Source organism: Terrapene carolina, unplaced genomic scaffold (genome assembly GCF_002925995.2).
Source record: "Terrapene carolina triunguis isolate 2854851 unplaced genomic scaffold, T_m_triunguis-2.0 Scaffold67, whole genome shotgun sequence".
In the NCBI taxonomy this organism is placed as follows: domain Eukaryota; kingdom Metazoa; phylum Chordata; order Testudines; family Emydidae; genus Terrapene; species Terrapene triunguis.
Genome location: NW_020664418.1, coordinates 21,640,825 through 21,656,412, shown reverse-complemented (window position 1 = coordinate 21,656,412; position 15,588 = coordinate 21,640,825). Strand labels below are relative to the sequence as shown.

General features: G+C 40.7%; 1 protein-coding gene across 1 annotated transcript in view; it reads right to left on the bottom strand.

Moving 5' to 3' along the window:
* Positions 1-12,916, bottom strand: part of OTUD7A (OTU deubiquitinase 7A) — a 74,423-nt gene extending 61,507 nt beyond the window's left edge. The window contains exons 1-2 of the mRNA XM_029910746.1: positions 12,898-12,916; positions 9,438-9,656 (exon numbers count right to left, since the gene is read on the bottom strand). Of these exons, the coding sequence (XP_029766606.1) occupies positions 9,438-9,656; positions 12,898-12,916 (238 nt within the window). The remainder of the gene's footprint in view (positions 1-9,437; positions 9,657-12,897) is intronic.
* Between the last annotated feature and the right edge of the window lie 2,672 nt (positions 12,917-15,588).

Below are 15,588 nucleotides of genomic sequence, written 5' to 3'. Positions count from 1 at the left end.
CTGGTCCCTGTGGACAGGTTAAGCACAGGGCCCCTGGACCAGATCAGGTGACTCTACAGATATTGTAGGCTTCAGAGACACACACACAGTGACATTCCTGAAATTTTATCATATGAATTACAGAGGTGTCCAAGTTGTGGCCCAGCAACCACTTGTAACCCTCAAAGCTGACTGTGTGAAGAAGAAAAGGTATATTTGACTATGAATTGAAAAGCAATCCCTACCCATAACCTAAGGCTATTCTGGCTGCTCTGGTTCCTGATTCTTTGCTGGGCTGTAGGCACCCAAGGGAGAGAGAGACAAGAACTGACTGCCTCTGCCTGAGCCTAGTAGGGTGACCAGATAGTAAGTGTGAAAATTGGGACGTGGGTGGGGGGTAATTGGCACCTATATAAGAAAAAGCCCCAAATATTGGAACTTGTCCCTATAAAATCGGGATATCTGGTCACCCTAGAGGAGTGACTAGCAAAGTACCTCTTCCCCATACAGCTATCCTAGGCAGCTGAGTAAAGGGGAAAAAGAGGAGAAGCAATAACAAGTTGCTTGGGGACTGTTCTAACTTGTACCAGCTACCAACTGACCCCTGAGAACACACATGGGCCAGGGATAGTCTGAGTGTGCTTTGGCCCCTTGCCTTCTTACCTCCAACACACCCCTTTCCAAAATGCCCGTTGCACCATTGGCTGCAGAGAGGGACACGTTCAGACTAGCTACGTCCGAGATATGTGCCTACTGGGACCCTCGTTGCTAGGGGAAATCAGCAGCAGGAGACATGTGGATGGTTTTAGCTTCATTTGCACTGCCTGAGTGGTCCAAAGCAAATGCAGAACAAGGCAGGGCGTGCATTCCACAGTATTGATTTGGAGGCTCTTCAACTTTCTGAAAAAATATGTTTGGCCAGCAAGCTGGAAAGATTGGGCCACAGAAGCATCCCATGATTTGATATACTGTAGACTACATAATGCAAGAATGTATTAGATGTGTAATCATAATCCTTAATGTCCTCTCATACAAAACTACAATAAAAATGCAGACACAAGATCAAAATCGGCAACAAAATTGACTATGTTAAAAGACTGTCCCTTACAAAGACTAATGTGCTGTTGCTTTCAACTTAGGAAATATCCCTTACCCACTCTATTGCAAGGTCATTGCTACACATAAGAGCAGTCCTAATTCAATGCAACAGTTGGAATGTGTGATATTAAAGAACCTCTGTGGAGAGAGAGAGAGAGTGTGTGCGTGTGTGTACACTATGCCTTAGTTACATGTTCCTGCCCTATTTTATTCTTGATTTTATATTTTCTTGCTCTGGTTTCACCTTCCAATAAATGAAATGTGTTTACAGTCTTATTTATGCAGCTTGCATGGACTTGATGCATAGTCACTTATTAATTATGTCTCTCAGCAGGGGGAAAGGAGGAATTACTCCTGAAGTGCCCTCAACAGCTCTGGAAAACCTAGCTGGACACAGTTTCACAGTAGAGCTAGATCGCACCATGAGTCCCTCCAGGGCAAATATGGGCTCCCAGATATGTAAAGCCACTACACATACACAGTAAGCAAATTAATACAAACCATTTCAAGAAACAGGCAGTACATAGGGAGAATAATATAGAGGGGTAAAAGTGGGCAATTCAGTCTAGAGCAATGGTTTTCAACCAGTGGTCCGCGGACCCTTGGAGGTCCGTAGACTACGTCTAAGGGGGCTGCAAAAGGTTGTTGTTACCATAGAACACTGGTTTTCAACCTGTGGTCTGCGGATCCCTGGGGATCTGCAGACTGTGTGTAAGATTTACAAAGGGGCCTACACCACCATTTGACAATTTTTAGGGGTCCACAAATGAAAAAAAGGTTGAAAGCCACTGGTCTAGAGCATTCTCATATAATTCTAGATAATGTTGACCGGTGACTGTCTGCTAATAAACCCTCTTGCTTTGTGATATTTGCAGCAACCTATCTCAAACTTCTAGATAATCTGCTTTTAGGCTGCCCCTTCAGACCATTGCAATAGTAGATCTTTCACCCCATGAAAAAACTGTCTTCCTTTCACTTCTCCAGACAAGTTAGTTCTCCAGTGATCCACCTTCCCCTGCAAAAGAGTAAGCCCCAAAATAATACCTTTCGCTTGGAAAACAAGTCTAGTACTGGACATTCTTCCCAGCCTCAAAAGGACTCTCATCCACTACTGATAATCCTCTTCAAATTCTTGTGTGACCTGGCACACAAGTCAAATGCTGGCATCCACCACTTTTACCCATTAGATAAGATTATATATAAACAGCAACAGCTGGCTGAATGTTTTGAATATTGACATCAGTAAAAATCCTAAATTTTTTGAAAATGTCCCCCAGCTTTTTTGGCAGCCTTTCTATGACTTTCTATCAGCCAATCCTATCATGATTTTCTCTTAAACTAGAAAAACAAACCAAAACAGTCCAGAGAGACATCTTCAATCTTAGATGAGACAGTACAGAAGTGGTTCACTTTTTATCCAGTGAATCAGTAGTGTTAATTCAAGGATTATCACCTCTCCTCCTCTGCTCATACTTTGTAGAATGAGTCTCTCCCATCCTACTATTAGTTCTATTATTGCAGCACAACTGACCTGAAAAGTGCCATTTCTTATCATTTAAATCTCTACATGCTGAAATCAGAAAAATTAGGATAGTCTGATATGGGAAAATCTGATTTCCTGATGAATGCAAATCAGCTATGAATTTTGAAGGATGATGATGCTCTGCTCCTAAATAAATTTGGTTATGTTGCCTATTGTATATGTATATGCTTTTCATCTTTGTGATAGTAGGAGCCAATGCCAATTTAAACTCTGTCATGATTAAAAATATACATTATTCTAAAATATGATTAGGTGAGTGGATCAATTTAAAATACACATAGAATGAGGGAACAACTTCACACACAGGAAAAAACAAAAGACAATTACAATTCATAGTCTGAAGACTGTTTTAAGCAGCTGGGATTGGATAACTTTTGGAAATATTTTTTGTAACAGTGGATTAATACGATAATTCTCTACTTGTACAATTAGAGCAGAGACCTGCAGAGTTAGGACTTGATCAAACAATCACTGTCTTTCTTTCATAATCCTATAATAATAGTTATTCTAAAATGTGTACAGTACAAACTCTTTAAATCAGTGGGGAACTACTCAGTCCCGTAAGAATTAGAAGATGGGTCATGCAATGTGCTAGGAGCACTCCTTAATAGCTGGCATGTTGGATCCAAATTTCAGCAAAGCCACTCTGCATCAGTCACTTCTACAGTTTAGAGAGACAAGGTGGGTGAAGTAATAACAAAACATACAGCTTTAAAAGCTTCAAAAGTATGCAGTATTGTTGTAGCCATGTTGGTCCTAGCGTGTTAGAGAGCCAACTACTGGTCCAATAAATGATATTACCTCATCCACCTTGTCTCTCTAACATCCTAGGACCGACATGGCTACACCACCACTACATACTTCAGTTTGTAAAGCTATAGGTTTTGAAATGTAATTGTGTATTCTATGTGCATCTAAAAGTTTTTAGATTTGGTTCTTCCCGATTATAAATATTTACCTATAAGTACTGATGTAAACAAAATAAAAGATAGCTTTCCAGAGTCTAACATTAATCATTAAGTGACCTGTTGTATTTTTCAGACACAGCATTGTGATCGTGCTGTATATCCATAGATACATTATGTCCTTCAGAGAAAGGACTTTCACCCAGGAGCTCTCTCCTTTATTTTAGGTGATATGAAATCCACACCCTAGCAGTGCCTGAGAGGCTATTCATCATTTACTTATGTCCTTGAAGTGCAGCATTGGGCCATGCATGAAGGAACACGTAAAACTGCACAATCAAATTAAGTGTTTCTCTTTTGTCCTGGTGCATAAGCGCTACAGACAGTCAGCGAATCCAGCAACTAGAATGCAAATGAAAACAAAAATGTTAAAAAAATAAAATGAGGCAGGAGGATCTGCCTTGATCAAACGGCTGCATATAACTTTGACATGTGAGTTGCCATATACTGCTTTTCGGCTTTTTTTTTTTAATACAGTCTCACAAAATTAAGACATCAGTTTTTCTAAGAAATTACAGCACTGTCCATCACTGTATCATTCATATTAGAATTAAATTATGCAAGTATGCATTTCTAGCCTGGTACTCAGGAAATGAATGCGGATCTCCCAGAATTATGAATGGGTTTCGCTTTTCTCCCTGCACACTCTTCTGCATAAATCTGCTCCCAGAAAAGTAAAACATTGTAGAATTTCCAAAAGACAATTATATTTTTGGCTTAATGAAGACTAACTTTTATCAACTGCTTGAAAGGACCAAGTTTCAGAATTCCTTGGGCTTTGCTCTTGGGATATGAGCACTGCAACCCAGGCCAAAATAACTGTGCTAGGCTCTTCACAGAAAACACAGGCTCAGCACTTAAGAGTTATTAAAGTTTAGGCATACTGATATCTTGGCCTGCATAGGGGTTTAAAATTGTTGTTATACTCGGTTATAGTGAAGCATAGTAATAAAATATTTTGCCTCTGTTCAATTAAAAAACATTAATCTTAACTATCCTGCCTATCAATCTTCAGTTTTCTCTAGAGCCCATCCCCATAGTAACTCCCTTCCTCATTTCAGTGTCTCAGTCCCAGCCTAATAATGGTCCCAGAAACAATAACAAGAATTGTTGTGGTTTTTGTAGCAATTCTCTCCTACTCCAATAGGGAAGGGACCTAGGTATAGAGAGAGACATGGATGGACGGACACACACATGTATGCATCTGTGTATGTTTGTATGTGAAAAATCTTCCATTTGTTGTGTAATCTGATTCCTATCATTTAGTCCACATTTGGAAAATAGTGCTGTTGTTATCCAAACTGTCAGCCATTGGAGGTTTGCACTCAGGACTGCAACAAAAGAAATATTCCAGGGTTATATTCCATATTGTTTGCAGTTCTACTTTTCTGCAATTCAGGATAGAAATCCCATTTCCTTTAATGATAATGGAACGCAATGTAGCCACTGTTTAATATAAAGCACTAGACCTGCGCTCAAACATACGAGCGTGAATTGTCACCAAACTTGTGAAATAAGATTCTGCAGTTACCTATAAACAATAATTGAGTTAATAAGACATAGAAGAACAATGTCAACCTTTGTATCTAGGGTACACAGCAAAAACCCCTCTGCAGCAATGAGTCTTAGAGCCAGGGTCAACTGACTCGGACTTGCACTATGGGGCTAATATTAGCAGTGTACACATCTGGGTTCAGTATGGAGCCCGGGCTCTGAAACTTGGCGAGAGGAGGAGGGTCTCGGAGTCTGGGCTCCACCCCAATCCTGAACTACTACATTGCTATTTTGAGCCCCACAGCGCAAGCCCAAGTCAGCTGACCTGGGCTTTGCGACTAGCTGCTGTGGGTCTTTTTTTGCAGTATAGACGAGGAAGTCCTAAAGTCTCATGAGGATTTAAAGAAGGAGTTCTGTCTGAGAGTGGGGTTTAGAAAGTAATGATATGAACAGTGGAAAGCTCATTCTAGTATGGCAGAATAGCACTAATCTGTAGTAGGGAGTATTGGCCTTATCTATTTCTCTCCTGGAGGGCCTGGTGCTGCATCACTGAGGTCAGCGGGAGTTTTGCTACATCATCAAATTTCTGTTCCCTATGTAGGGTTTTATACTCTGTGGCCAGACTTATAGACTTACACCGGGTCTCAATTTGGTTTTCAGAGAGAAACAGTAATTAAAACAAAGTGCCTAAGAAACACTGCGAAAGTTTGACAATGGTGTTTTCTGCTGTTATATGGGAGGCCTATGGAACTGGGTGGATTACGGAGTTGATGGTGGAAGGAGCCAGCTTAAATTGCTTTTCCTACCCTTCCCCTGGTAGTTGGTACTTAGAAATCAACCCACACTCGGCTAGGGAAGCAGGCTATTTAACCATTTAATGTTGTTTATTCACATGAAGGACTTGTGGCAAAAATTCTGAGTGCTGCTACTGATTGAATGATAACCCCACTCCTCCTCTTCCCCTTGTCTTACCTACTAACTGTAACAACAAACAAAGAAAATGTACATCCAACAATAGATTATCATATAATTTGTACAGCAGATGATTATAGTGCAGAGCAGCAGTGGTGGCTGTACATACATGGGTATTTGTCAAGTGGCAAATAGAAATGATTTTATGGGCCCTTTATGTCACCAGAGTTGGGCAAAGACAGTGTGGTAGGACTGAGGATCTGGCCTTCTCTTGCAGTAGTTTTCAATGTATTGTACTTAGATGCTATGGATGCTACCTATATTTCTATAAAATTGTGTATATTTATTAAACATTCATTACATTCATTTAAAATCTGAGTAAAAGTTTAAATTAAATATTATAGAACCAGTACAGATGTACTCATTTCATGCTTCATTCATCAGATTAATGTGTTTATTAAAAACCCCACAGTATATTATTTACTTTAGGTATATTTTTTCAAATGACTTTCATGGCTGACTTACAAGTCCAAACCAGTCAAATTAAAATTAAAATTAGAGATTTAATTTTTTCCCCACAGCAGTTATGAAATGCTGCTTTTCAAGGTTTAGATTCCTTATTAGACAAAGTTATAGTCAGTCTATGAAAAATATATAAACTTGTCTCATAAAATAAGACCAAATTTCAAGATGTACTTTCATGAATTAATCAAGAAGAAAGGCTCAAAGACCCACTACAATATAGATTTATCACGAGACGTGGAAGCTTAATTGTGTGAGTAAATCTCATTATGCCCCTCCACAAATGGTTGATATGAACCAAATGTGGCCCTGATTGTGCACTGAGAACTATGAAGGTGCCGGGGTGCATCTGCGGGTACTCAGTGCAGGATTGTGACCTTGCCCTAGGTATTATCACAAAATGACTGGCCTGGACTTTTAAAGCCTACTATGAATGATTTGTTTGTTTCTTGAGGGTCCGTTGTTTACCTCTCACCATGGCAACGAGGGAAATAATTACTATTCTGGAACTTAAAAACCCAGGAGGACAATTATGTACTTTGATCACAATGAAGCTTAAGCTGTCAGGAAACCATATATATTGAATTATAATACTAAAGATAACAATTTATTGAAAACAGAGATAATTCTCACAACTTCCATAGAAGAGCAGGTTATTTGTTAAACATTTCCTACAGCTACAGAAAAATTCATAAAACCCTAACAGTCCATCTAGAAATCACTGTTTATTCCTCTATTGTTTGCCCCTTGTATTAAGTTGTAGCACATAGTTTTAATCATCAGTCTAATTATAATTAATTTCTATATTAACTTAAAAAGAGGTATAAAATGGAGCTGTGGAAAAGGATGAGCATATTCTAAGATCATTTGTTTTCTTGCAGCCAATAAATACCACGTGTGTCATGAACAACTAACTGAGCCAATGTACTGAATGCAATGAGTGAAATGCAACTCTTTCTTTAGTATGGCTGCTATTTTGCACCATATGGAAGCTTCTAATTACAGTGATCTGATTTTATGGTTGACTAGAGCTGGAGAAATAACTCAAAGAATTATTCACAAATATTCACTTGAATAAAAATTGAACTGGAACTTTTAATTCTGCTTTTGGCCCAAACCCAGAGGGGTGCAGAGATATAAGAAAAATACATGTTAAATACTTTTGAACTTCACAAAACAGTTTTAGTTTGGATTCAGTTTGACTCTTGGTCAACAATTTGAATCAGTTTTTATTCTACTGTAATGGTTGTCCATCTCTATTTTCTTTAAGTTTTAGTTAAAACTATTCATGGACCTGAGCTGCAAAATTCAGGTCTGGATTTCAACATTCCCCATCCAAAGTTCAGTGGTGTTCATATTCAGGGTTTTGCTCATTACTTGGTCATCTGTAATTGTGAAATTTAGATCCACGTTTGGGTCTGGATTTTATATACCCCACGCTCCTGTACTATTTGGATTTGGGCTTCCAGCTCACTCCATCTCTAGCCAATAACTGTGTATTAAATGAAAATATAGCATTTTAAAATAAGTCATTGCAAATAGATCCATTATAAAAAAATGTTGTATTGGGGAAAATGTTAACTATGTTATGCAAAAGGTGCTGTATCAGCAGAAGACAGTACTGCTCAATGCAGATTCGAGGCTTTCTTAAGGTCAAGGCTTTATTACATGTAATTTCTCTTGATTTTCAGAAGTAATTTTCTTCTAGTGCACACATGTTATAGAATCAATTAACTCCATATTTTAACAGATGGCTTACTACACATTTTTTAACTGACATGACACCATGTACACCACCCTGTAAAACTGCGATGTAAGCAAATCAAGCATGACAGAATTTTCAATGTAGGGGAGGAAGAAGAAAAAACGTTACACTAACTGTTTCTGATACAATGCCCTTTAAATTCTGGGGCAAATCCTACCCAATTGACAAAATGCGTTTCAAAATGTAAAGGTTTTGATGTAAGATTAAGGAAAGATAAGAGACATAGCTGCAATGAGTGAAACGGATGTTCTATTTATGCCAATGCAGAAGGAGTACACTTGAGCAAGCACTTCTCTTATTGTGGCTAGTGAAGCAATTTACTTGGAAGCTCATTAGAGCCTAAGAATGACACAAGGTGGTGGGGGGACTGGGCATTTGAAGCAGGAGATGCAGGGAGCTCATACAAGGAGCGTGGTCTTTGGGGCTCCTTGGAGTTCGCAGCTATGCACACTGTCTCTCAAATTATGGCAACCTCCAAATGTCATCAGCAGAGCCAGGATTGAAACCCTGGCTGTCTTTCAACAGGAAGTTGCCATCTAACTTCCATCTCAGAGTCTCTCATTCATTAAATATCATTTACAATGAAATGTTCTTAAACATTTTTTGCTAGTTTTAAATTCAATTTCACGTGCAATTTTTAAATGTAGATTTAATATGGGCTTAACTAATATTTATATATATAAAATCATAAATATCTCACTATTTTATGCTTCAATTCATCTTTATAGCTCAAAGCACTTCACAAAGCAAATAAACATCATTATCCCCATTTTATAGATGGGGAAACTGAGGATAGTGCTATAAATGATCACAAACTCTACTGACTGATGGCATTCAATGGGTTACAACATTCTCTCCCCTTATCCTCCACCTGATCAGTCTCACTCTCCTGGCCTATCATTCTCCTTCCCCTCCTCTTCCTCCTCTCCTCTTTTCTACCTCAGTTTCCCTGTTCTAGTAAACCAATCTGCCACTAATTACTGCAGAGACTTAAAGATGGAGCTGGGAACTGCATGCGATATTCCAAAGAACACAATATTTGTTTTTGCTCACTCATATTTATTTCTGGTGCAGGATGGTCCAGCTGCAGTAATGAAGTGTGATCGAAGAATGTTAAATCAAGTGTCAGATCACGCTGACACCCAGAGCATTCACTCACCTGCTTGTTCCAAAGCAACCATTGTTGCCTGTTCGATTAAGTCACGTTCAATGAAGCTTCTGAAATCTTCACTATACACGCTAAGATCTGGCAGCTGGAATGTGTATATAGGCATCTCCAAAGGAAACTGTTCATTGCTGCATTCATTTGCTACATGTGATCGAGCAAGGGAGACAATGGCTGAGCTGGCATGAGAAATACCTCTGGAGAGTCGTTTTTCTGTGGAGGAACCCAAGACAGATTGAGGAAAGTAAGAACATTACAAAAAGAGTCATGATTTTATGACAATACTTTCTTCATCCTAACAATAGGCAATTGGAAGGCGGTGGTACAATTGACATATGAGACCAGGAACAATGCCTCCCTGTCTTTCCTATGATTGTATTTTGTTAACAAAGGAACTCATTCCAAATGCACCTCCATTTCCTTCATTTGAGGACTTACTATTTATTATTATTGTTATTTATTACCATTTTGCTGGGCATTGTTAAACATAAAAGAACACATGGTTCCTGCCCTGAAGTTGTGCACATCACAGATGAATGTGGCTCTGACTGGACAGATTAACTTTTAAAATAATGAATGGTAAAAGAGAAGTGTTTCTGTAGAATTGGGGTTTGGAGAATTGTGTTCCCAAGGATTTATTTGAAGAAATATATACTAGTAGATTGTGACAGACCATAACTATTATATATTTCAAACCCCTAAGTTTGGTTAACTTGTTATGGATCAAATGAAATTCAGCACACAACCATTATCTCACATCACTCCAAACATCAAACATACCACATTCTGCTTTAATCTCAAAAGTCTACTCAGAAGTAATCTCAACATCATTATTCTGCTATAAAGACAAGTTCACTTTATATGCCCGATCCTAGGAATAACAGGCAGTTCACAAAGAATGAAGAATATTGCAAGCCTATATTAAGGGAGAACCTTATTTTATAAAAAACCAAAACCACAAAAACAAACAAACAAAAAAACTTTTGTCCTATTTTGCTATAAATCTTTATTGAAATTCAATGTAGTCAAGTGCAAGCTAATGCACACTGAAAGGAATAATTTTAAGAACTCATACACGTTGCTAGTGTTAGGAAAGGGCCAGCTATTGATGTGACAGAACAGTGAAAACATCTACTCAATGTATAGAGGGAGAGGTCAATAAGGTAAACAAAACATAGGGATCTACAAAGAGTGGGCTCTAAAGCACTACTGACAATATTATAATGCCAATATTATAGTTAGACGACACACCCTCACCAGGAACACTATGTTCAGTTCCAGTAACCTTATCTCCAAAAAGACAGAAATAGAACAAGCCCAAAAACAAGGTGGGAGGAAAAAAAGATTAGAGGCATGGAAAACCTTCTGTATGAGAAGACATTGAAAAGATGGAGATGGTTTAAAGAGGAAATGAGAGAGTTTTAGAAAATGAAGACTGGATAAGAGAAGGTCAGTATCATGCACTAATTTACCTCTCCCAATACATGCACAAGGAGTTATTCGATAAAACTGATAAAAGGCTATTTTTAAAAACATAACAGAGGCCATCTGTGGAACTAATAGCCATAAAACATAATGGAGACTCAGAGCTTGGGAGCATTAAACTAAAAGACTAGACATGGATATATGGATAAAAAGTCTATCCACAGCTGCATAGGATAAACTTTTAAAATTATTTTAAGTTGTCGTACTTCAGCAAAAGTCAATGCTAACTGTTTGGCTTTAGGAAGAAACTCCTTAAAGGCAGGTCCATTGTCTGGCCATGGCAGAAGAAACATGGATGTGGTTTATTTAGATGCAACTTTAGCCACTTAAAATATATGGGTGTACCTGGCAATAAATTGTACAGTGCAGGTCATCATTGTTCCCTTAATCCTTTCCACATAATCCTCAACCTGGTCCCAGCCATCTCATAAGAGATTTAAGGGAGCTAGAAAAGGAGGGGGTGTTGGCTCCCTGCTAAAACAGACGTAGGAGCCCGAACCCACCCCCATTTCCTCAGCTCCCTTAAAGGGATGCTTTATTTTACATCCTTTTCCAATCCATTTTATCCAATAACCATATCCCTTCCATAATGAGTATCTGCCCTGAACATCTGCCACAAGGAGGTGCCAGCAATTCTATTTGGCTGTGAACTCCTCCCCGCCCCCCCAACCCTGCAACCAGGCTCCACACATTCACTGATTCCTTCCTTAATAGCAGACAAAAATAACCCCATTTCCCAGTCGGATAGGTGTACCCCATCCTCTGAAGAACTTGCTTGCCAAGTAAGATATGTCTGGATGTGAAATTACCAAACCCCCTTGGGTATGTATGAATTTAGCCATCTCCTTATTTGTATACCTCTTGGTCTTAACACTACCCCTGGAGGCTTCACTGCTCCCTGACACACCCTACGCTGTAACATGTCAGACCAAATAGTTGCCACACCCACCCCCGGAAAAATCTTGGATCTGCCCCAAATCCCTCTTATCAAGACAACCCCCTTACACCTTCCCAAATTATTTTCACCAACGTGAACGATAATCACATCCAGGGCCTGCTCCCGGCCTACCAAAGAGTGTACAAGGGGCATCAGCAGGTCCCAGAGCATGCCCCTCCTCGACTAATTCCCTTGCTTCTTGTAGAGTGCCCCTCCATCCATGCCAACTCAGAGATGCCTCACTAATGAGGCCCAGAAGTGAATTTGTGGGCCAAATGCACAATATTATGCCCACCCATCCAGTCACCAACTCCTGGGCTTGTTCACATGATCCTGAAGGAAGGAATAAACATGAAAAGTTTAGCACATAAACTACTGAATTATCCTCAACAGGGGGCTTCAACCTTGTATACATTGGGATGCTACCATCAATAGGCTCGATTTGTTAGGCTCCCATTCCAAGTTGTGATGGGGGTGTAGCCCGTGCAACCCTGAACGAATTCACCAGAGGAGCGTCAACGGTATGCATTTTTAGACATTGCCATGAACTGAAATTTCATTCTGCAAGAGATTCCCTTGCCCATGAAAAAAGAGTAGTATCTACGCAAGTCTGACTGCTATCTGACACCAATCCCAGGCTCTCTCATGGTCTTGCAGTATTATAACTCTCCTTGACATCCCTTAATTTGTTTGTTGGCACTCAGAGTCAGGAAGTCAGCTCCCTCCCGCAGATCCCCAAATGCCAAAGCCCTATCTAAATGCTTCCTTGCTGAACCCTGTATTACCCCTGATGGTGACATAGCTCCAGGGTTGTACTGGGTCACTCCCACACTCCCAGTACAACCCTGGATGTTCAAGGTGCTAGTTGTGTTGCATTAAACAAAAGCGGTCAATAGAGAATCAGACGTCTCAGAGGTTTCACTGCACCTGAATGGGTTCCTCCCTGGTTCCCTGTACCAAGTCTTAAGTTTTGCCCACTTCATACTCTGAGTGACTGAAGAACTGCCCATTACCAACTCCTGCCTGAATTACCTCCTTTACTCGACTTCATTCTTGTAGGTAATCACCGCCATGAGGTATGGAAAAAGCTCCCGCAGGGCTGTGCTCCACTCAGCTTTCAGGTCTGACTCTGGCACCCAATCCTCTCTTCAAGGAAACCCTATCGTACTGTCTCAGGGATTGTCCAACACTCAGTAAAACCTCCATCTTTTAATTTCCCCTCAGTTAATTGGCTCGAAGGAGGCTGACAACAGCCAAGTATAAAACACCCAACCCCAGGGCACCACCTGGCGTTTGAAATTGTGGATGGTGAAACTTTTCATTCATGCAAAGTAATCATGGATGCCTCAGAAAAGATTGCAAGCTTGTTAGCTGGGGATAGGTTACATACACACTCAGTGCACCCATTAATTTCCACTGGGGTGAACGTTTGCCTGTGAATTGCAGCCCAGAGTAAGTGGTGAGAGTCTCTAACTGGGGGCACGCTGCTACTTTACATCTATCAGATTCTATGATCGCAGAGGGGAAATTTAAAGACAGCTGACCATAGTGTCCTGCATTTCCTATGGCATTCTGCTGTAATGCAGCAGGGATAGTAAACTGCCTTTAGGGCGCAGCCCTGTGATCCCGCCAGTGTATTAACGAAATAGAGATACCTGCTGTGACATACCAGGGTATAATCCAGACTAATGAGCAGCTGTGTAATCCCTGCCCTGCAACCTTGGGTGCCTTACAATGCCTTGCTGAAGTAGCTCCCACCTGGACTGCTCAACAGCCTGCCAGCCACATCCTGAGCGTTTGTGTGTAACTGCAGCCTGCCAGCCACACTTGGGTTACACTCTGGCTCTCACCAGCCCTGGTTATATTGCAGGGTGACCCCAACACTCGCCCAGTCTCAGATTCCCCCCTCCCCCCCCAGAAATGTATGTCCTGTACTGCCCAGCTCTCTCTTGGACAGTACAAGTTAGATGAGTTATTTCTTTAAAAGGAGTAACATGCACACAACTTGCCACCCCAGAATGGAGTTTCCCAGACACCTTCAATTTAAAAACACTGGAATAGATAAAACAACAAAACAAAGAGAGAGATTTTAAGTGAGTACAAGTAACGACGCATACAAGTCAGAAATGCTTACAAAAATAAAGATAAAATGCTACTGATGCCTAACTTAAAGCCATGTTAAATTCAAAGCAAAGTTTTCTCATCATATACTTTCAGCAGTCTTACTGACCAAACTTCTTAGGTCATGATCCCTCCCCCAATCCAATGGCTGCTTCCTTTGTCCCTTCTGGTGCAGTGAATCAATGGGCAGAGAGAGAGAGAGGAGCTCTCTTCGGGTGTCTGCCCATTTTTTATAGTCCTCTCCCCCCTTTGAGAAGCATTTCCAGCTGGGAGCAAGGCAGGCAGTCTGCGTGGAAGGGAACTCCATGCTTTTTCTTTGCTAAAATGTAGATTTTTTTGCCCTTGCCCCCTCTCCCATCAAAGAATGACCACTAAGCAGGCAAGGGTCAATCAGCTTTGTTTACACCTGGCTGAGGTGTCAACTTTCTCTTTGTCTCTGAGGAACTGGTTTAGTGGCTTCCCAGACTTCTCTGGAAAACATACTTCTAGTCATGATCTCACCTTAGGTTTATAACTTCACATATAATGCTGCTACGTGCATTTTGCCATGATATTACTGATCAGCAAACAATGAGTTTTTAAATGATACCTTTCAAGACATGCCTTGTACAAAAATTATTACAATAGTGTGTAGGGTGTGAACACCGGGGTACATTCGGTCACACCTGCCTGTCTCTAATTTGTCTCCAGACAAGCAAATCTAACAAAAGACCTATCAGCAAGTGTGGAACAAAATCAACAGGCTTGTATCTTCTTTAGAATCCATACTTGCTTAAAAAAACCCCCAAAAAACCCAAACCAAACCAAACCAAACAAACCTGTATTCAGGTGGCCCTCCACATGCAAAGCTGGTTTTAAGTGAGCTTTTACACCTGGGCTTTAATTACCAAGTGTCAAGTGAGGAAAGGATTCATCCCCCCACCCCCATCCCTTGCTATGGCACGCCTTCCTGGGGGTTTGCCTCTACCCCTGGGCTGTGTGCCTATGAGGAAACCATCTTCCCTCTTTTGGGTAAACACTATGTTTCTTCTTCAGGGACAGCTTCCTCTCTCTGCCCTGCCTCAAAGTGTGCTAAAAGTCAGGGTCCCTTGACTGAGGTGTCACCTCTGTAAAGAGTCTTCTGTTATAGGCCACAGTCTCCCAGTTGTTGCACATTAATGATCTGGAGGACGGCGTGGACTGCACCCTCAGCAAGTTTGCAGATGACACTAAACTGGGAGGAGTGGTAGATACGCTGGAAGGTAGGTATAGAATACAGAGGGACCTAGACAAATTAGAGGATTGGGACAAAAGAAATCTGATGAGGTTCAACAAGGATAAGTGCAGAGTCCTGCACTTAAGACGGAAGAATCCCATGCACTGCTACAGAGTAGGGACAGAATGGCTAGGCAGCAGTTCTGCAGAAAAGAACCTAGGGGTTAAAGTGGACGAGAAGCTGGATATGAGTCGACAGTGTGCCCTTGTTGCCAAGAAGGCTAACGGCATTTGGGGCTGTATAAGTAGGGGCATTGCCAGCAGATCGAGGGACGTGATCATTCCCCTCTATTCGACATTGGTGAGGCCTCATCTGGAGTACTGTGTCCAGTTTTGGGCCCCACACTA